A 22,715-nucleotide genomic window follows, 5' to 3' on the forward strand; every position below is an offset into this window, starting at 1 on the left:
GCTTTGGCAGGGCAGTTGGGCTGGATGATCTCTAGAAGGTCCCTTCCAACTCTGACAATTCTGTGATTCCGTGAAAGCTTTCCTTTCGCACAGACAGTTGCCATTTTCATTGCTCCCAGTTTATTTTTAGGGCACAAACGGATGGGAATGTGAGAGAGGCATCGCCAGCGGAGCGGGAGCAGACTCCTTCAGCACAGGTCAGAGGAAAATCTTCACCAGCAGAGCTGCTGACTTCAGACTTACTCCACAAACCAGGACGATGCTTTGGTGCACTTCTACGCCTAAAAGAACCCTGATGTAAACATTTAAACACTAACAATCTGAGGATTTTTTTTTTTAATGAATCTTCTCGCCTGAGTCCAAGAAACATCACTTAATAAAAGTCTACCGCCCCCTTTATTCAGGTCAAGATTGTGAATTTTAGTCAATTTGACCATGAAGCTCTACCTGCAAGGTATTCAAATGACATCTTACCTTAAAATATATTCACAATTAAACCTACCAGTTAGTGTGTTGTTAAACTGGAAAGACCTTTCTGGAAAAAAAAAGAGGCTTTTCTATAGCAAAGAGCAAAACGCTATGGCGGTACGTAAGGTCAGGTATTCAAAGTGAAAACCCAAACACTGAAAACCAGAACAATAAACCTACATTTTTCTTTATACGATGGACTATTTTTGTTGTTTCTGACAGACTCGAGAAAATGACCAGTGTATTTAAAGAAGTACAAAAGCAGGAGATTTTAGTTTGTTTTCAGGTTTGCTTCTTTTTTGTTGTTGTTGGTTTTTTTTTTGGTTTTTTTTGCATCAGTGGATGGCAGTCCCTACAAAATACCAATTTACTAGAAGTCCCAAATGGGACAAACCCAGTTCTGCCCACCTACCCCCCCTTTGGCCCCCCCAAACTTGAAACAACCGAGCCAAGACGCGTACAACAACGGTGGGTTCTGTAACCCAGCCTGCTCGAGTCATTCCACCTGCAGTTCCACACCTATGAAATCAAACACACACAGTATGTGAGAAAGTTTTATCATTTTAGAATCAAAATATCCCTTAAAATATTTACATTTTACAGTAAAAAGGATAGCAAAACACAAAGTAATGTACAAGCTTAGGTATTCAAGTTTTTGAAGCACGGAAAATGGTGGGAGAAATGAATTTACTACTACAAATCATATTCTCAAGAATTTAGGTTAAAATGCTTTCTTATTAAAACAAGTGCAGTTTAAAGCAATAACATTCGAGCAGCTCAGCCTTCCAATTTCTGGTCACAAACTGCTTCAGATGCTTAGGAAATACTTGAAAAACTAATGAAATACACTTGGAATTATTTTATTGTACTCTGAATATTTTTTTTTTCTTAAAAAAAAAACAACTCTTCACACCACGGAGCAGTATTATATTTTCTTGTAATGTGTGTAGATTCTGAGGCTTTGCTACAGTCTTTAAAAACAGTGCAATTTAAAAAGAAGGTTATTGTATGAAATTCACCTTGAAAATCATCAGAGCATCTTAAAACAGAAGAGAGCACAAATTACCAAAGGCAGCGACTATATTGCAGACTTGACTAAAGCCAACTTCATCAGCTAAGAAAATTTCTAAGCCTTTATTGCATATTAATAAAAGAAATCTTTAAAATTTTGAATATACAGCAATGTAAAATTTTTAAAAATATTAAACTCCTACTTCTAGCGATAGTTGGTATAATGAAAAAAAGGATGAGTATTGGTACATTGAGTGGTACCAAAACACAGACTTGTTTCTGCAAAACACCAACACGGAATAAAAAAAGATGGCACCATCCTAGCAGGCTGCTGCTTTTTTTTTTGTTTGTTTTATACAAAGTTTTATGACATTACTCTAACAGTTTATTTAAATAGGATTTTCGAAGACTGCCTGCATCTTTTTACCTTTTGCTTTTAGTTCTGTCACTGTGGTCCCTGTGCCTCTCTCTGTTCTTTTCACTTTCTCGTTCTCTATGCTTCTCTTTGCTTTTCTCCCTCTCCTTATCCTTTTCATGAGCCTGCTCTTCACTTTTAGGCTTCTCCGTTTTTTTTTCTGGATTTCTAGTCTCTCTGGGGCTTTTTCCATCAGCAGCCCTATCGCCGTGCGGGGATCGCAATCTCTCTTTGTCTCTCTGTCCTTCCTCTCTACTCTTCCTCTCTCTCTCTTTTTCCTGATTTCTGTCTCTGCGCCTGTTCCTTTCAGCATCTTGCTCCCAGTATTTCTCATTGTTCCACTCTTTTTCATGTCTGTCTTTCTTTTGGTGATGGGAATCGCTGTAGAACCTTTGTCTGTGTTGATCGTTTTTCCCTCTACTGAACCCTCTCTCCAGGTGCTGCTCTTGCCTGCCCCAAGGGTCGCTGTGGCGTCTTTCCGGCCTCCTGCTGTCTTTACTCTGAAAAAAATTTTCTGGCCCCAAAAATCTTGATTGTTTGTGAGGCACCGGCAGCCCCGGCGCCATGGGTCCGGCGTAGTGCGGCGGCTGACCTGATAAATGAGCTACTGGTGGCCAGGACATCATGGGGTTTTGAGGAAAGCCAAAGCTGGGAGGAGGGAGGAGCGGAGGCGGTAAGTGAGGAGGGAACCCAAACATGGGGTTGTTTTGTGGAGGGAAGTTATGAGGCGCGGGGGCCTGGAACTGAAATCCAGGCGGGTTGGATTTGGGATGCTGGAAATTCTGCGGCGGGGGCCTAACGGACGGGAAGCTGCCACTCGTGACAGGGCTTGGGACTTTGGAGATAAATTCCGAACGGGAAGAGTTTTCCGTTTCGAAATGAGATGAAGCTGCTGCTGGTCCTCTTCTGAACGAGTTCACCGTTTCGATGTTTTGCCTCAGGGCATCTTCCTGCGAGTGCCGGGTGTCCTCCCCTTGCGATGCCCCCGCGGGGTCCCCCTTGGCTGCAGCGGAGCCGTACTGCGTCTCGCCGCCTTGCGCGTCGCCCTGATAGGGGTTGAGCCCTCCTTCTCCAGGAGGCTGGTTGTTCTCTGCTTCCGTCGGGTCGGTTCCTGGAGCGTTCTGTTGGTCTTCATTTCTGCTGGCCTCTCCCTCCTTGCTTTCCGAAGCATTTGTCTGCTGGCTTCGTCCAGCTGCCTGTCTCGGGTCTCTCTTAAGGTTAATAAATGGGGATTTAGAGGTATTAGCGGCGGTACCTTCAGCAGAGCCTACGTTGCCGTTGTTCTCATTGGGTTTTTTCCCTGCATTTGATGAGGAAGAAGAAAAGCTGGAGTTTGCAGTCCTTCTAACCTCCTGTGCAACACTGTCCTTGTCGGGTAACTGCCGCTTTGGGTCATTCTCTTTGCTTTCTTCAGCTTCTTTGTTCTGCGACTGAGCAGATAAGTTTGCTAAAAACGCTTCTGTGGAGACATCTGGAGGCTTTCCCTTAAGACTCAGCCCCATCAAAGATCCAGTGCTTCTTGCAGAACTTGAGGTCCCTACAGCTGCTGCATCCACTGTCACAGGAGCGTTAGTGGATTCTTGTGGGTCATCCAAACCGGTCTTTGTCTCACCAACTTCGGTAGATACCTCAGCAACATCCATGTTTTCTTCTTTTAGGGTTGCTTGTTCGTTTAATAACGGTATGTCTTCACTGGGACTCGTCTCTGACTTGCTGCCTTCATACACCTGCCCCGTCGTGCCCAACAGGCTTTGGAGAATGTCATCCACGGGCAATGGTTTATTTGCTAGCTCCAGTGTAGAAGGCTGATTTTCCCATCCAACCAGGACTCCGGGAAGGAATCTGAGAGGCTTCGGTGGTTCGTGTTTGCTGCTTTCCACCAGTGGTTCAATAACTGCTGGAACTTCTTCTGTACTAGATTGCTGAGGTTTAGTTCTCTGCTTGTGCAGCACAGTCGTGAAGGAATTGAAAAAATCGTTTTCCTCCTCTTCTTCTAGCGCCAGCTCGTGATGGGAGACATCAGGTTTGCTGGGCTTACTTTTCTTCTCTGGTGGCAGGTTACTCAAGGTACTTTCAGAAGCTTCATCCGCAAAACTGCTGGTGACACTGGCAACAGCAGTGATCTGCCTCTTCATTTTCTGCCGAATTATCAATCCCAGTAACAAATTTGGTCGATGTATTTCAATCCCTGTACAAAATTGTAACAGCAATTTATCACCGTCTTATGTTCTGGTTAAGGCAATAACTTTAACAAAAATAATCCCCACACCCTTACAATATATTATAGAAAGCACTCCTTTTCTAACATTTGAAGTCTCCATCGTTAAACATAACAAACAATACTTAAAATAATTTAAAAAAATAAATGTATTTCCAACATAAAAATTATTACTTCAAACACTGCAAGTTAAAATTGCAGTGTACATATCGCCCACTACAACTTCCTAATACAGAATACAAGACAGATATAGAATATCTAGTCATGTAAGAGAACACACAGAACTTAAACCCTGTATTAGTCTTCTATCTGCTAACTTCTTCAAAGATTGACCAAGAGTGACTTTCCAAAATGCTTCCCTCATTCCAGGAAAGCAGTGCGTTTCAAGGCATACGAATAGCTATCTCTTCACCATGGATTTCGTTCAGTATAATTTAGATTCTTGCAAAAAATAATTAAAATTACGAGTTGTAGCTCATCCTCTCTCCACTATCTCAAAAGAAGGAAAGATCCACAAATTTTTACAACCCAAATAAATTGCTACAAAACAACTCAGGTGTGAGGAGAACGACTGAGAGCCCCTTTGGGACCTCTTCTTCCTGGCCCACTTGTTTTTTCAACTTTCTATGTCTTTTTTTTTTTTTTTTTTTTTTTTTTAGGGGGTTTTGGAACTTTTGAACATTTCAAGAACAAAGTAATAGGGACGTGTCTTGGAAAATAAACTTCTCCAAAAGTAAAAGATTTTCTAACAAATTTACCAGCTCTACACAAGACTACAAATACAAATGTTTGGCTTTTTTTTGTTTTTTTTTTTTTTTTTGTTTTTTTTAAGGGAGTTTGGAACACTTGAGAAAGAAGTAATTAGTACATTTCAAAAAAATGAGAAATACTATTTTAAAGCTACAGTATCAATTTGGAACTCGGTATGACTACTGTCATCGTTGACTTGCATCACTGAATTTACTGAGATGGCAGCCTACAACACCACCTGAGTTAGAGGAAGGATGCATGAAACAAAGTTACACACCCTAATTTTTTTGACAACAGTATTTTAGAGTATCAAAATAACCTTATAATGGGGAGTTGAGGTCTTTTCAAGGAAGCTAATTAACACCACGGAAAACTCACAGTGTGTTTAAACAGAACAGCCGGCGGCTTTCAATTTAACTTTCTCTTATATTTCTGTTTGTAAACTTCTGATAACTGAGCTCCACATTCCAAGTTGTACTTACCGGGCCCGTCGAAAGGCACAAGATGATGTGGGACTTTATCTGAGGAACCTAAAGGGATGAGGTACAAATCTTTCACTTGCTTCATGTTATTGGCCGCCACGCCGTAGCGTTTCCTGCTGCTGAAATAGGCAAAGAGCAGCGCGTAGGAGATCTGATCCTCCTCAGTCACGGGGGTGAAGCGAACCACACAGATCTCCTGTGCACAGAGAGAGAGAAAGGAAAAAAAATAGATGGTCAGATACGTTTTTTCTCTGAAATTGCAATTGTTTTAGTGACCGCTCTTTATTTAAAAGCGCAGTTTAGAAGAGGAGAAAAAGAATGCAGAGAAAAACAGAGGAGAGGGAAGGAGCAGTGACAGGGAGAAAAATAATTAAGGAAAACTGGAGGAAACGAATAAAAAGCATTTAGAATAATAATAATTTTAAAAAAAAGAATTACAGTGAGTAACAAAAAAGCAGCATTTTATCAGCCAGCTAAATAACAAGTTTTAGGGAAGCATGCCAGCTTCCAAGTAATTATTCCCCTCCCCACCCTTAATATTACTCAAAAGCTGTGTTGTGTCTGAGAAATCCACTAATAATGGGGGAAAACCAGTATTCAGATCCCGGAATTATGACCAAAGCCCAGCTCATGAGTTGATACTGTTTAATGGCTTTTCAGGCTGGATATTAGGAAAAAATTTTTCACTGAAAGGGTTCTCAGCCATTGGAATGGGCTGCCCAGGGAGGTGGTTGAGGCACCATCCCTGGAGGTGTTCAAAAGACGGGTTGATGTAGTGCTGGGAGGTATGGTTTAGTGATGGTGTTCCTTGTTTGTTGTGTGGGTGTCTATTTTTGTCAGTTAGGTTGACGGTTGGACAAGATGATCTTTAAGGTCCCTTCCAACCTAGAAGATTCTGTGATTCTGTAATTAGTGACCTGGAAGTCGGGACAGGAGACACCCTCCAAAACTGAGATGACACCTAATTGGGGGCAGTGATCAACACGCTGAAGAGCATGGGCTGCCGTTCAGAGGGACCTCAGCAGGCTGAAAGAAAGGGGTGACCTTCACAAAGGTCAGACAAAGGCCAACTCAAAGGCTTGCTCCCCGAGATGGAGCAACCCCAGGTACCAGGGACAGAGTGGCTGGAAAGCAGCTTGGCATAGAAGAGCTTGAGAGTCCTGGTGGACAAGCTGAATGTGAACCAGCAACGTGTCCATGCCAAGAAGGCCCACTACGTGCTGGGTGTCAGAATCAGAGAGGCCACCAGGCCAAGGGAAATGAGTGTTCCCTTTTATCCAGCACCCATGAGAGAGCATCTGGAGAACAGTCTCTCATTTTGGGCTCCCCAGCATGAGGACAAAAAGAAAGGGGTGACCTTCACAAAGGTCAGACAAAGGCCAACTCAAAGGCTTGCTCCCCGAGATGGAGCAACCCCAGGTACCAGGGACAGAGTGGCTGGAAAGCAGCTTGGCATAGAAGAGCTTGAGAGTCCTGGTGGACAAGCTGAATGTGAACCAGCAACGTGTCCATGCCAAGAAGGCCCACTACGTGCTGGGTGTCAGAATCAGAGAGGCCACCAGGCCAAGGGAAATGAGTGTTCCCTTTTATCCAGCACCCATGAGAGAGCATCTGGAGAACAGTCTCTCATTTTGGGCTCCCCAGCATGAGGACAACCTGCATACAGTGGGACAGGTCCAGCAGAGGACCACTGAGCTGGCTCTGAATACTCTAACAGTACTGAAACTAAAGAGTGACACTTGAGACACGTGAAGTGGTGTCCAAACTTTCACAATGAGCTGCTGTCTCAAAGAAATATGTGTCCAAACGTTCACAATGAGCTGCTGTCTCAAAGAAATATAAGTATTCTTAAACACAAAATGACAGGTTATGGTTAGATAGTAAGAAAACGAACCACCATCCATCGCATTTGACATAACCAACAGTAACCTATCCTTCAAACCTCATGTATTTCACAAACCTTCCAGGAAAAACAAAAGGCTCCTTTAGTGTGAGTAGGATGTACATTGAACAGCAAGCCTTCCATCCATACGTAAAATGCTTACCTTGGTCCCTGAAGCTTTGATTTTTTCTACATACTCCCAGACAGTGTGAGGAGATATCCTGCCACCTACTTGAATACTGTCAGGTAAATCCTAGGAGAAAGGACAATGGATATCTGAATACAGTGTAAAAGTTGTGGTAAATCCTTCACACAGTATCTATTGCACGTATTCAAAACATACTCAAATTCTTGTATCGTAATTTTAAAATATCAGTAGAAGTTACAATAGTAGAAGCAAATTAATTTACTTTTAAATGTTGGTTATTTAAACTAAGATTTTCAGTGCAAAGCTCATTATCAGAACTGAATTAGTTATCATTCAATCCTGTTCATCTAAACCTTCCCCAAAATAATTTCTTTCAGTAACATTAACTGCAAACATAACCGTACTGTGCTCTGGAAACACTCCAGTTATCTGTAAGACCGAGCTGCTGTGAGAGCCCCCCCGTCTATGAAGGAATATAATAAACTTTCAGAATCTTAATTGTGAGGGAAAAAACATAACCTACAGACACGTGTATATGTAGGCATAAATTTGTTCTGGGATATTACTGAAATTACTATTCATAAGTAAGAAAAATAGACTCTCAGAATGATTTAGGAACACCTACAGAAAAACACTTCTTTGAAATAAAGCAGAAGAGTTTTGAAATGTACATTATATTCATTAAACAATCCCTCAGTATTAAAGGGCACTGCATGCCCTGCACTTCACTGAAGAGTTACAGGAAAGTCAAGATAATCACATTAATAGAAGACCTCAGTCCTTTTAATTAGAAAGCTGATGCATCTTGTGTCACTGGGAAGTAACATCGAGCCTTTTGAGCTCTCCGATCTTTATTTGATGACACAAAGGCAATTATTATAAGCAGTTGCACCCTTTTCAGCCTCTCAGACACTGAAGAGAACACTACATAAACTTTTTTTTTTCAGGGACTGTTTAGTCTTTGTAAGACCAGAATTGCCACCAGATTGATAGGCAAAAAAATAAACTGCTGTTAGGCAGGTTTCTGTTGTAGAAGATGAGAAGACTTCTCACACTGTCAGCAGAAACCACCAATAGACACCTCTTCTTTTGGGCCCCTCACCACAAAAAAGACCTTGAGGGGCTGGAGCGGGTCCAGAGAAGGGCAACGGAGCTGGTGAGGGGTCTGGAGCACAAGTCTTGTGAGGAGAGGCTGAGGGAGCTGGGGGTGTTCAGCCTGGAGAAGAGGAGGCTGAGGGGAGACCTTATTGCTCTCTACAACTCCCTGAAAGGAGGGTGTAGAGAGGTGGGGGTCGGTCTCTTCTCCCAAGTCACAGGTGATGGGACAAGAGGAAATGGCCTCAAGTTGCACCAGGGGAGGTTCAGGTTGGAGATTAGGAAAAATTTTTACGCTGAAAGGGTCATTAAGAATTGGAATGGGCTGCCCAGGGAGGTGGCATTAAGAATTGGTACAGGCTGCCCAGAGAAGGGGTTGAGGCCCCATCCCTGGAGGTTTTCAAAAGACAGGTTGACACAGTGCTTAGAGACATACTTTAGTAATGTGGGATTTTTTTTTTGGTATGGTTTTCTTTTGGTTTACTTCAGTAATGTGGGATTTTTTTTTGGTATGGCTTTCTTTTGGTTTACCAGAGTTAGGTTGATGGTTGGACTAGATAATCTTAAAGGTCTCTTCCAACCTAGATGATTCTAGGATTCTACAATTCTCTTCCAAAAATTGGCATAAACTTGTTTAGTGCTTTGAATTCGAAACTGTACTACAATTTTCTCACCTCTAATTCAGAAAATGGATGCCACCAAGGTAGTTATTTCAGTAGCAAATCTGGTCCAATCTTTCCCTTGCTACTTTATACTACAGAAGCAGCTCCATAATAAACAAAAACCAGTTCAACATAAAACCAACTCTGGAAATACTACTGCTCATCCTTAAGAAATATCTTACAGTGAAATGAGAGCAAAACATCTTAAAACGTATCAAAGAACTTGAATCCTGATGAGCCATGGGTCCATGAAGGACAAACTGAAAAATACTTACTTACAAATACATCCCCTAATCCACATCCTCCCACAAACACTTTATTCTACAAATACTTTACAATGATCATGCTTCACTGCCTTTCATCATTATACTATTATTAGCCTTCCAGGTAAACAAGTCACTAAAGTTAATAAATGGATTTTTCATTCTTCGCAGGAAATATAAATACCTCTGTTAAATATTCAAAAGAGCCAGAAACTGGATAAGCCTTAATAACAAACTTTGCCACTGAAGGCATATTGATAAAACCCTTCCAGATGAAATTCAGGCGTGCCAGAAACAGGCTTTCACATTCCACAGTACCAGGCGTTTCTGACCTAAAAAACAATAAACAAAAACCCAGTTTGTTGAGAACACGGTATCTTACGCACGATCATGTAAATCATAATCTTTCTGTGTAAAAGAAATTATGTGCCATTTAGAATTTCCTTTTTCAGCTAAGCATACTTAAGCATCAATGAAATGAGACAGACAACCACGTTTCCCATCCTCCAGTGGAGTAGACACATGTTGATAAAGGACCACCAGACAAGCAGCACATTATATCACCACTGTATCCTCTGAGAATGGAGAAGTTATTTAGTTCAAGAGCTATTACTGAAGAGGCCACACAAAGAAACACAGGACAACATCCTGCCTGCTGCCCTATCTTCATCCTGCTTTCCTAGCTCCTGTGTTTTGTTGCACCACTGTCTGCTCACCACCCGAATACCCTGAGACAGCAAATATGGCAAAACATCAAACAAGTTACTCTTAACTGTCATTTCTAGAAAAGCCCCGCTTTGAGATCTGAAACTGAGTCTGATTTATCAGTGTAAATGCTCTGTTTAGTGTGATCTCAAATCCCTTAGCTTTATATATATATACACATACACACATCACACACACTCAAAGGCAGCACTGCACGTACTACATTCCTTAATAGCAAAATACAGTATGAAATCTACCATCCTGACTTTTTTTAATATGAATTCACGTGCCTTTTTAGACTTAGTTGCACCAGAAAATGTAAGGAAGTTTACTTTTCCCCCAAAAAGAAAATGTTGTAATCAGAAGTTTGTAATCCTAACAATATATATTCTATATATAGACATTTATACATTCTATATATATACATTCTATATATAAATGCATAGCATCATTTACTCCAGCAGAGAACCCCATTCCTAAGAAGAGGTGTGCAACTTCAAGTACACAAGTGGATTAATGAAATGACATTAAAAAAAAAATTAGCTTTAGTCGTAACAGCTTAGCAAGCTTCATAACGTCTTCCACCGAAAAAATACCACTTCTACAGTTTATATTACTTTGGGAGAGGTGTGAATGATGATTTTGATGGGTCTTGCTTATCGTCTTCCAGTAATTCTGAAGCTAAAATACTGGATGTTGAAGAAAGTGCGTCTGCGATGCTCTCTGCCTCGTTATCCGATGGCTTCCGCGCAACTCCCACGGACACTTTCACTTTTTTGGCAGAGGGATCATCAGTAGGTGGTGCCATTCGGCCTGCAGAGAATGACATGCAATGGGTTTTATTTTTTAAGTAAAGAAACGGAAGAGGACTTCCTCTGAAGGCAGGGAAGACACAGCAAAAATGCTACATATCATCACTGAAGTGGGATGGGATAAATAAATGATAGGTTTTACACATCTTTATATAATGTATACATTTACAATGTTGTATAAATATACACAATGTATACATAAATATTGCCACTGTAATGGGGTAGGATAAAGAAATGAGGAATCAACAATAGCACATACACCCATTAAAGGGATTTCTTTCTCTGCAGTCTTTCTTTTTTTAAATAGAAGACAAATTTATACCAATTTATAGCCTATCATTTTAATAGTGTCTTTTGCAAATTATGAAGTAAACCACTGCTTTTCCACATCTTTGTCAGCAAAGTAGGGAAAAAAAATGCCCTTTATTTACATTCTTGTTGTATACTGATATTTATGATTGTAAAGCATTATACTAGCAGGATGTATTTATTTTGACACGCTTTTCAAGATTACCTATGCAGATTTTGCAGTTAAGATCAAAGAGATGATTTTTATGTTGACTTGTGGTGTCCGGGGATGCAGATTCATTTACTTCTTTTTCAGCTTCCTCTGACTTCTCAGACTTCATATTAGGTTCCTAAGAAAAGTGAAACACATTTCAGTTTATCTTTTTTTTTTTTTTCTTCTTTTTCTCCCCTCTGTTAATATTCCTAATATTGCTATTCACTTTGCTTAATTATTTTATGGTATTTTCCTCCCTTCAGACATAAAACTCTTCCTTCCGCTGTATAGCCTAAAAGGCTAACATAAAATCTACAAATGCATTAAAAGAAGGAACTGGTATTCCTAAATATATTTTAGGTGAGATTTATAGTATTTTCTGCTATTACCAGAATTCATCATACAGTCATGGACACACCGTGGAAAAACTAAAAATACTATACCCAGGAGTGAAAGTCAGTGAGGATAAAAGAAAAATTAAACCCTAAAGAGACCTAAATATAACTACAGATCTGAACACCACAACCATAAACAATCCACTTTACACACATATTGCCTATGAACTAAATACACTGTGTTGCCACGTTTTATTTTCCACCTGGATTTCCATGACTTCCTCTTGCTCTTTCATTGGTGTTTCACTTTCAATTTCTATTTCTCCTTTGTGAGTAATTTTTGTGATGGGTCTTCTTTCGACTTCCCTCTGCTCCTTCTCGATCATCTCAATTGTCTGTAAAAAACAGGAAATTACGTATATTTACTTCCGCGCAAGAAAATTTGGAAACCCACAAAAACAATAACAGAAAATAGGATTGCAATTAGAAAATCCATTGGGGAAAAAAAAAAAAAAAAAGAAGACCTAAATATAACAACAGATCTGAACACCACAACCATAAACAATCCACTTTACACACATATTGCCTATGAACTAAATACACTGTGTTGCCACGTTTTATTTTCCACCTGGATTTCCATGACTTCCTCTTGCTCTTTCATTGGTGTTTCACTTTCAATTTCTATTTCTCCTTTGTGAGTAATTTTTGTGATGGGTCTTCTTTCGACTTCCCTCTGCTCCTTCTCGATCATCTCAATTGTCTGTAAAAAACAGGAAATTACGTATATTTACTTCCGCGCAAGAAAATTTGGAAACCCACAAAAACAATAACAGAAAATAGGATTGCATTAAGAAAATTAGAAAAAAAAAAAGAATATATTCTTATTTTGCAAGACTCAAGTAGTCTCATAAAGCAAATGCACAAGCAGTGGGTCTAACTACACCTACAGTGCTGCAAGCATTTATAAGGCATGTACTTAAACTAGTTATAATGCAGACCTCCAACACTACATTTAAAGATAGCTAATTGCTTTTCCAACAGCTAAAGAAAAAAAAAAATGGATCAAATCTTTTCCCATAATTTTAAAGACAATGCAGGACATAAATACATAGAGATTTGTATCGTTTTTCAAGAGCTTGTTTTTTAGTACATAAACCTAAAGCTCTACCTCAGAAAAAGCATTTAAATGTACACTTAAAGCAATGATATGCTAATTGTGACTAGCTCTGCTGCTTTGCTCTGTTGCAAAAAAATAAAACATAAACCATTATTTCTAAAATTGCTTCTTAAAGCACATTTCTACTTTTTAAACCAGAAACAGTTTGTGTTGGCTCTCCCCAATATTTTAAGCCTGGTTTCATAAGGAAACAAGGATCCTGCGATTGCTTTATCTGTCTGCCAAATACCTACAAGTTACTTTTAAACACACTGGGGAAATTTAAAAAAATAAATATAAAAATTAGTATGAAGCATTCTCAAAGTCTTGCTTAAATAGGAAAATGGAAAATAAATAGCAATGTATCATTTTACTGTATTTTACATGTTGCATGACACTTCAACTTCTAGAAATTTTGAAGCATTTCTCTGAAATATTTAGGAAATATTGTAAATTTTCAGTAAATTTTGAGCAGTGTAGGCTTTTGTTTCAAAGCTGTTCCTCACAGCAGCGGAATAATGTTTTTTATGGTCTGTTTTCAGTATTTTATTGATGTTTATAAAAATAAATGCAATGAACACGTACTAGTCAAGATGGGCTTTAGACAGTTACAGAATAAACAGAGTTTTCATGCCCTTCTAGGCCCTCAGAACAATTTTGAGATAATACAGTCATTTCACCCATGGGTGAATTGTCATGCTCCATCAGTACGTAAGCTACAAAAACCACCAGTTGAGTTTGGTTTGTCCAAAGAGATCTCTCTCCATTTCTAAGAAACTGGTGTTTAAAAAGCTCCAGCCAGAGCTTTAAAATCATGTTGGCAATAAGGACAAAGAAGCCTTCAGTCTTTGAGACAAAAGGAAGAATGAGGAAACAGCAACAAAATTGCACGGCAAAGGAAAATGCACGGTTTCCCCCTTTCAGGAATTTACTACACTTCTTTCACTTCTGTCCAAACAATCCCTTTGGGTTTTGAACACTAAATAAATTATAGAGATCCTCTTATGAGTCAGAGCTGCTTTGTGCAACATGCATTCTTTCTACACAGGCTTAACCTGAAAAAGGGATTTAAATATGTTTAAGCAGTCAACTGAACAGTGTAAATCGACAAATCTCACGTGTCTGTTTTCTCTCTGTCTCCAAGCAGCCAGTTCTTTGGAAGCCAGTTCTTCTGGGCTCATTTTTATTAGATGGTCTGGAGTAACCTCTCCTTTCAGTACTTTCTTAAATAATATCTAGAGGAAAGAAGAAAAGTTAACTATTGCTATCAACGCAACAGCTCGCAGCAGAAAATAACACAGAGAAGCAACATACAACGTATTCTGTACAACTACATGGATCATGTGGTTTTATAATTATCTCCCCTTGTAGGAAGCAGTACAAGATTTTATAACATAAAAAGCTTAATTCCAGAACTCCACTCATTACAGGAAGGACACTGAGGTGCTGCAGCGTGTCCAGAGGAGAGCCACCAAGCTGGTGAGGGGTCTGGAGAACAAGTCATAGGAGGAGAGGCTGAGGGAACTGGGCATGTTTAGTTTGGAGAAGAGGAGGCTGAGGGGAGACCTCATTGCCCTCTACAGCTCCCTGAAAGGAGGGTGGAGAGAGGTGGGGGTTGGCCTCTTCTCCCAAGGGAATCATGACAGGAGCAGAGGAAATGGTCTGAAGTTGGGGCAGGGGAGGGTTACATTAGATATCAGGAAGAATGACTTTCCTGAGAGGGTGGTCAGGCACTGGAAGAGCCTGCCCAGGGAGGTGGTGGAGTCACCATCCCTGGAGGCATTTCAGAAACGTGTAGAGGTGGCACTTCAGGGCATACTCTAGTGCCTGAGATTGTGGGGTTGGGTGATTTGGTTTGTGTGTTGTTTGTTTTTTTTGTTTTGTTTCGGGCTTTTTTGGGGGGGTTGGTTTTTTTCTCTGTGTGTGTGTGTATGATTGGAATCGGTGATCTCAAAGGTCCCTTCCAACCATGAAGATTCTCTGATTCTGTATTCTATGTAACAGAATGTATACCCTTAATGAGCAGATGTATAATTAGCTGTTGTTCCAAAGCAGAAAGTGTGTTTATGCCCATTGCAGCAGCAATTCAAATGTTTTTCTCGTAAAGGTGCAAAATCTCCCATGTTACACAGCAGAAAGAACCTAATATTAAACATTTTTCTCGTAAAAGGTGCAAAATCTCCCGTGTTACACAGCAGAAAGAACCTAATATTAAAAAGGATGTCTATGTTTCTTGACTTACTGAACGATTTGGTTTGTGTGTTGTTTGTTTTTTTTGTTTTGTTTCGGGCTTTTTTGGGGGGGTTGGTTTTTTTCTCTGTGTGTGTGTGTATGATTGGAATCGGTGATCTCAAAGGTCCCTTCCAACCATGAAGATTCTCTGATTCTGTATTCTATGTAACAGAATGTATACCCTTAATGAGCAGATGTATAATTAGCTGTTGTTCCAAAGCAGAAAGTGTGTTTATGCCCATTGCAGCAGCAATTCAAACATTTTTCTCGTAAAAGGTGCAAAATCTCCCGTGTTACACAGCAGAAAGAACCTAATATTAAAAAGGATGTCTATGTTTCTTGACTTACTGAACTGAATTCCTAGGGTAAAAAAACCAAAACCAACCACATAATTTAGCAGTATGAGCAAAGAGAAGCCAGCAACAGAATTTAGCCTGTTCATGTAATTTAGAGTTGGTTAATTTTAATAGTAAAATACTACAGACAAAGCAACTTGACCAGAATAACTAATAAAAGGACCAAACCCAGAAGCTGAGAAGGTGAGTATGACGTTGAACAGGGAGCAGAAAAGAGAGGGAAGACCCAAAGAGAAGCCAGCAACAGAATTTAGCCTGTTCATGTAATTTAGAGTTGGTTAATTTTAATAGTAAAATACTACAGACAAAGCAACTTGACCAGAATAACTAATAAAAGGACCAAACCCAGAAGCTGAGAAGGTGAGTATGACGTTGAACAGGGAGCAGAAAAGAGAGGGAAGACCAAGCTTGAGAAATCTGGGTATGAAAAAAAAAACAGTGAGACAAGCTACTGGAGAGAAACAAAACTAAATGCAGCGAGCAGGAAAGAGCTGAAGGGGGGATGACAGGGAAACCCAAACAGCAGATCAGCAGTAAAGCCAAACACTTAAACTCCACCACACTTTGAAACCCCGCTATAAAAAGTACACTGGGAGCAAGAAGCAGAAAATTACTGATGGGGAACAAAGGAAAAAGAATTCTGAGTGCACAAGAGGACAAACGACATCAAAGAGATGAGGAAACCTACAGGGAAAAAGAAAAGCAAACAGGATAAATTGTGAAAGAATTAATAATTTACTATGTAACAGAATGTATACCCTTAATGAGCAGATGTATAATTAGCTGTTGTTCCAAAGCAGAAAGTGTGTTTATGCCCATTGCAGCAGCAATTCAAACATTTTTCTCGTAAAAGGTGCAAAATCTCCCGTGTTACACAGCAGAAAGAACCTAATATTAAAAAGGATGTCTATGTTTCTTGACTTACTGAATTCCTAGGGTAAAAAAAACCTAAACCAACCACATAATTTAGCAGTATGAGCAAAGAGAAGCCAGCAACAGAATTTAGCCTGTTCATGTAATTTACAGTTGGTTAATTTTAATAGTAAAATACTACAGACAAAGCAACTTGACCAGAATAACTAATAAAAGGACCAAACCCAGAAGCTGAGAAGGTGAGTATGACGTTGAACAGGGAGCAGAAAAGAGAGTGAAGACCAAGCTTGAGAAATCTGGGTATGAAAAAAAAAAGTGAGACGAGCTACTGGAGAGAAACAAAACTAAATGCAGCGAGCAGGAAAGAGCTGAAGGGGGGATGACAGGGAAACCCAAACAGCAGATCAGCAGTAAAGCCAAACACTTAAACTCCACCACACTTTGAAACCCCGCTATAAAAAGTACACTGGGAGCAAGAAGCAGAAAATTACTGATGGGGAACAAAGGAAAAAGAATTCTGAGTGCACAAGAGGACAAACGACATCAAAGAGATGAGGAAACCTACAGGGAAAAAGAAAAGCAAACAGGATAAATTGTGAAAGAATTAATAATTTATCTACATAGAAGACTATGCCTTTAATCTATGGCAAATAAAACATTTCTGTAAAGCACAACAAACAAATAATACATACTTTATTTTTAGGGTCTTTTAGATTGAACATTAAACTTCTGTATTTATTCTTATACTTTGCATCAGTGTCCCGAAAAAAAGAAAACAGCTCCCTTTCAATCCTTGTGGCAACTTTCGCTGCTCTCTCCTCAGGAATCTTCAAAGTGGAGTCTGTCAATCTGTGAGAGAACACAAGGGGAATTACCTAATGCTTCCAAATAGTAATTTTTCCCTGCCTTCTGAAAGAAAGGAAATACAAACACAACTTAATAATTTCATCTAATAATGTATCTTTTACCTTTTCATCAGAATTTCTTTAAGAGACTGCTTGACACTCTGTCTTATCTGATCAGCAGAAGGTTTGGAAGCTGGCACGGCTGGCAGGTGTGTTGCACTGACGGATCCTTTCTCATTTTTCTTTTTCTTAATTTCTTGTTTCTCATGAACACCTATCAAAACAGAGTTAACAACCGTAAGCTTCTCAAGCCACCGCTATAAGCTTTGACTGTTGCTAGATGTCATGAATTTTTATTTTTAAACTGCTAAGAATTGACCTTCAAGGAGAAGGAATGGCTTCACAGGTTTGTTGGGGTTGGTTTTTTTTCTTATTTGGTTCGGATTTCATATTACATAGATTAATCCAGAAAAAAATTCCTTAGCGAAAACAAACAGGACCTTTGCTCTTTGACTTAAATTATTTTCTTCTACACTGAACCAAGATGACCAGTGCTTATTAAGTTGATCTTAAGTAGAATGTTTGACTCTGAATTTCTGTAAAAGCCCAGATTAATTTTTTAGTGAGTAAACTGAGAAATAATATACTGGGAAGCACTTACTGTAAGTATATTAAACTTTACTTCAAGATAGCATTTTTCATTAAACTTCGCATTTTTGTATCTGTTAGCCATCAAAACTACTTCAACTATAATAACCTCAGCTTCTGATTCAGGTAACAGCCACTCTTAAAGGAGGCCATTATAAGCTTTGTGTCATAAATAATAGCGGAAATTTCTAATCAAATTAAAATCATTAAAGGAAACCCCAAATTCCTTCAAACTTTAATTTGCAGAGCGTCAACTGAAAGCTTGTTTGTCTCAGCACCTGAACATGTCACTAATTTGGAGCAGTAGCCTTCTGTTTATGAAAGCAATGGGAAATAACCAATATTATTTATTCACTTTCTACTCTGAAAAAAAACCCCAAACTGAAGACTGATAAAGATCCAACTCGAGTGCCTGGTGGTAAAAAGAAGCATTTCTTTATTATTACCTCCGCCTATTGAGTGCAACTTAAAATGCATTAATACCAGAAGTAAACTTACTGCAGTTTCAAGCAGCTATAAAAAGACAGATTTTCTTTTCTGTTGGGCAGACAGTGGGGTCGGATCAACTCTCTCATTAATGCAAATTTGATCCCTATCAAAATTACTGATTGCCCCTTCCTCGACAGCGAGGCAGGACAGACCTGAGACAGCCGTTTGCCATTCTGTACCATGATCTAAAGTATCCATGTGCTAGGCTTGTTAAGTAAAGCAACTCTAATAATGCTTTTATTTGCACAATACATATTTTTTTTTATCTCCTCCTCAGAATAAGGACAAAGAACTGGATTAAAACCTTTCCAAAGATGTAGCAATCAGGGAAAATTGAAAACTTCTGCATATTTGCCAGTTTCAACCATCTGAAAACACAGTTCCTTAACCAGGAAGCGATGGGCGAGATTATCAATAAACAATAAAAGCAGAAGCATAATTCACAGCAGTTAATCTCTTAAAACAAATGTGCTGCTTAATAATTTCATGCTAATTGTCCTAAAGAAGCAGGCCAAGCTTCCCCTCTGTTTAAAAATGATTTTTATATTAAGTTCTATTCTGAAATCGTCGCTGAAAACAACTCTTTTTGTCATCTCCTAGCTCAATCAATATATTCTAGAACGATTCAATTATTTCATGGATGCCAAAGACTCGCTGCACTCTGTGCAATTTACAGTTAGAAAGGATGTCAATTATTTTGTAACTCGGAATTTCAAAGTTGAACAACAAGGTATTTGAAGTTTAGGAGGCATCGTTTGGTATAAAATACTTACATTGAGATTTACACTTAACCCTGACATTTCCTAGTGTTTTCTTCCACCAAAAAGAGCTTCTAGAATGTACCAGCATTGGCAAAAGATCAGAACAGACTCCTTTATTTTGTTTTTAAGACAAGAATTCGAAGCTTGAGTTCAGGATATAAAGACACAGTTCTCACACAAAATCTCACTACTTTTGCTGCTGAGATTTCAGTCCCAAGTGAAAATAATTTCCTATGACCATGATCTTAGAAGAATAATGCTTCCTGGAAGGGAAGCGGGGGGACAGAGGTTGCTGGGAGGGGAAATATGTCCCTTCAACCTTTCAAATAAAATTTGGATGAAAATCTATCCTGCATGCTGAGCTCTCAATGTCCCCCTCTGAGATGAGTCGATACTATTATTAGTCAATTTGTGCAAAAGACATCAGTAAGTCAAAGTATAGTTTATATAGCAATTAAAACATTTATGTACATTAAGTTTTTCACAGTATTTTATCAAACAGAATTTCAAAGCTTTCTGCAATGTGAAATGAAGTTTGATACATGGGTGTCTCTGTGTACTTTTTCACCCATTCTTGCTCATGTGAGCATCCCCTACTATTCAAATGGGAAATAGTCACATATCTCCACAAGAAACATTTACCTGCTAACTAAAATTTAAAGAGAATCAAGAAATACAGATAATAAACATCATGGGAAGAAACAGCTCTCCAGATCATCATCACTTGCACTACAAAATGTGCTTTGAGAAACTGATACTATAAAGAAATTCATCATCCTTCACTGCACATGTGTGAATTAATTCAAAACTCACTACCTGATTTCATGGACTTTTCAACCACATTAAGGGATTCTTTACTTATTTTTTCATTTTTATCGTCAGGGGAGCGCCGAGGAATGACAGCAGTTTGTGATCCTTTTCGAGCAGGAACATGTTGCCCTTTTTTAGTATCCGAGTCTCTGGACTCGGACAAATTCTTCCCATCACCAGATTCCTGAAATAAATATTTACATGTTAGCACACCACTGAATGCCACACAGAACCACCTCTCAATTACTGCACACCTTCACATGCCACTGAACACTACACTGAACCACTATCTAATTGCCACACAATTTTCCCATTTTTTTTTCTTCTGAAGTAGACTGTATAATGAATTCCCCGGGCGTATAATATTTTCTTATAATATCGCATTTTCGTATAATATCCCTTGTATAATATTTTCTAAAAAGTTACTAAACAATATCCCAAATCACTGCCAAGTATTCCTCAACAATCTTTTTGAAATATTGGCCGAAGACACACCACAGGCAATTTGCAGTCAAGCTCTATATTGAAAACCACTATGTTTTCAGGTATTTTGGAAGGTCTGGGATACCAATGAACAGCCCTTAACCAGTTGGAAACATGTATTCACAGGAAGTCACTTATAAACCAAAATTAATCAAATAGCTTTCCTGCCAGAATTACAATACTACTGTTCAGAAATAAGACAAAAAGGATTACTGATGATTAAGTTACGATGCATATGATGCTATCTATTAAAAGACTCTAAAAAATTGTAATAAAAACATCTCACTGCTCTTGCAAATTATGCTTTGGTTAGTAGAATGAGACACAAAGGAAGCAGAAAGGCCCTAATTAAAATGGTAGGCGTTTTCTTCTATGTACAATCTGTAGTTTAAACAAATGAGACACAAAGGAAGTAGAAATTAAAATGTTAGGCATTTTCTTCTATGTACAATCTGTAGTTTAAACAACAAAAAACTGGAATATTGTTTTCACATTGTTTTCCAGATATTTAAAAGATCTGCACGCCAAAACTGGAATATTGTTTTTATATTGTTTTCCAGATATTTAAAAGATCTGCACGCATCTTAGAGCAAATTGACAGATGTCCTGTAAAAGCCTTTAGAAATCTGAAAGATAAATGCACAAAGTTCTCCAGCATTTCTACCTACACACATGCATATACACACACACAACATGCACATAACCGGGCTCAGTATAAGGAGTTATCATCCCAAAAGAGTCAAGCTAGTTCGTAACTCTGAAAGTAACAATGGAAAAGTTTTAAATTAGATTCATAAAAACGTCTGTTACCTGGTATTTTAAATGGCAGGGGGTAAAGAGAAAATTCCTTCTACCCCCAATGATTGTCAGAACTTAGAAAAGACTCACCCGTCTGAAGATTTTGACTTTGTGCTTCCCAGCGTCCTCAGTTTGCTTTGTTTTTTCAGCTGTTACATTTATATTACAAGCAGCTATTGGCTTCGACATCCCCGGTTTTTCACACTCGGTTGCTTTTTCTTCTCTGTGGATTTCAAGTTTCACCTGAGCGTCCGGTACGCTTGGATCAAAACACTCCATTTTTTTGTCTTCTTCAGCACAGCATTTCACACACACGTATTCTTTATCTTCTTCGCCCATCTGCTGGGCTTGAGAAAGACTCAGTCCAACACAATCACCATGAAACCAATCATCACATCTACCGCAGCCCACCATAAACCTAAAAAAACAAAATAAGGCATAAATCAATGTATAGGTTACGAGAAAGGTTCAGCAACTTCAGCACAACGGAGCGATAATTGTTTTGATTTGTGCACCTCAAACAATTCCTTCTTACCTGAGAAGTGATTTTCTTTGGAGCTTTACATCCACCTCCAGCCTTACAACATGGTATGAGCTTCCTGAGAAACAGGGGTTTTTTGCCTTTTGCAATAGTCCAAGAGAATATCATAGCCTCGTTGTGTCTGCCTGTAACCTGCCTGCCCCCAAGTCCTACCCACAGCACCTTTTCAGGCTGCTGTCTAAAAAAAAATTTATTAGAAAAAAAAATATATCCACAACTCTCAAAAACAGCAAACTTTTTTTTGAAAATTTTCTTGCCAGAGGACATTATCCTCGCTTTCCTTCATCTCTCATCACCATCCTTACAGCAGAAATATCAACTGCCATCTTCCATAGGAGAGATACCCAAGCGTTTTGACAAATATTATCAGCACAGGAACATCAAGTCATTCCAAACGAGCTGGTATTTTACATCACATTCCTTAGCTCATTATTATTGAATTACTTCCAGAAAGTTAAGGAATCATCATATGGCTTAGTTTGGAAGACAGCTTCAAGATCATCTAGTTCCAACCCCAAGGACTCTTTACTAGAGAATATGGGACCAAGAGTCTGGTTTCCAGCTCCATCTGGCTAGTTTTCCACTTTGGTGTTGCTCAGCTATTTTATTCAGAGCCAGTAGTTATTTAAAGAATGTTTCAAACACTAAAATGAGTATCATTTAAAGGACCCTCTTCATCTCGGTCACCTAAACTGTTTAATTATTTTGAAAGTAAAAGTATCCGTAGGTCCAGATAGTATTTTCAAAGTGCTGTCAAGATCACTTGGTCTAAAATAAAACCGTAATTTCTGACTATTTTACAGAAGCATTTTGAAAACTTCCCTAGAATTCACTATTATCTAATCTAATCTAACACTAACACTAATAACACTAGTATCTATCTAATTGCACTGGAAGGTACAATTTCCAGTGGAACTGTTTTGGAAAGATGAGGAATTTCAAAGCTAGACAAATCAAACACCTCAGTAAATCTAT

General features: G+C 38.9%; 1 protein-coding gene across 1 annotated transcript; it reads right to left on the bottom strand.

The window, feature by feature from the left end:
* Positions 1 to 1,008: 1,008 nt before the first annotated feature.
* On the bottom strand, positions 1,009 to 22,215 carry LOC106885126 (PHD finger protein 3-like). Its single transcript, XM_014937047.1, has 13 exons — positions 21,735 to 22,215; positions 21,290 to 21,617; positions 19,925 to 20,102; positions 17,334 to 17,484; positions 17,058 to 17,214; positions 14,023 to 14,139; positions 12,377 to 12,508; positions 11,426 to 11,549; positions 10,717 to 10,912; positions 9,579 to 9,726; positions 7,390 to 7,479; positions 5,345 to 5,540; positions 1,009 to 4,082 (listed from the first exon to the last, which is right to left on the bottom strand). The coding sequence occupies exons 2-13, from the start codon at positions 21,611 to 21,613 to the stop codon at positions 1,903 to 1,905; spliced, it is 3,993 nt and encodes a 1,330-aa protein (XP_014792533.1). The 5' UTR covers positions 21,614 to 21,617; positions 21,735 to 22,215; the 3' UTR covers positions 1,009 to 1,902.
* Positions 22,216 to 22,715: the final 500 nt, after the last annotated feature.

The sequence above is a fragment of the Calidris pugnax genome, unplaced genomic scaffold, assembly GCF_001431845.1.
Source record: "Calidris pugnax isolate Ruff unplaced genomic scaffold, ASM143184v1 scaffold12, whole genome shotgun sequence".
NCBI lineage: Eukaryota > Metazoa > Chordata > Aves > Charadriiformes > Scolopacidae > Calidris > Calidris pugnax.

Coding starts and splice junctions, on each gene's coding strand:
- LOC106885126 (XM_014937047.1), bottom strand. CDS start 21,613: ATGGTGGGCTGCGGTAGATGTGATGATTGGTTTCATGGTGATTGTGTT. Junction 20,103..21,289: donor AAGTCAAAATCTTCAGACGG/GTGAGTCTTTTC, acceptor TATTTATTTCAG/GAATCTGGTGATGGGAAGAA. Junction 5,541..7,389: donor TCAAAGCTTCAGGGACCAAG/GTAAGCATTTTA, acceptor CTCTGTGCACAG/GAGATCTGTGTGGTTCGCTT.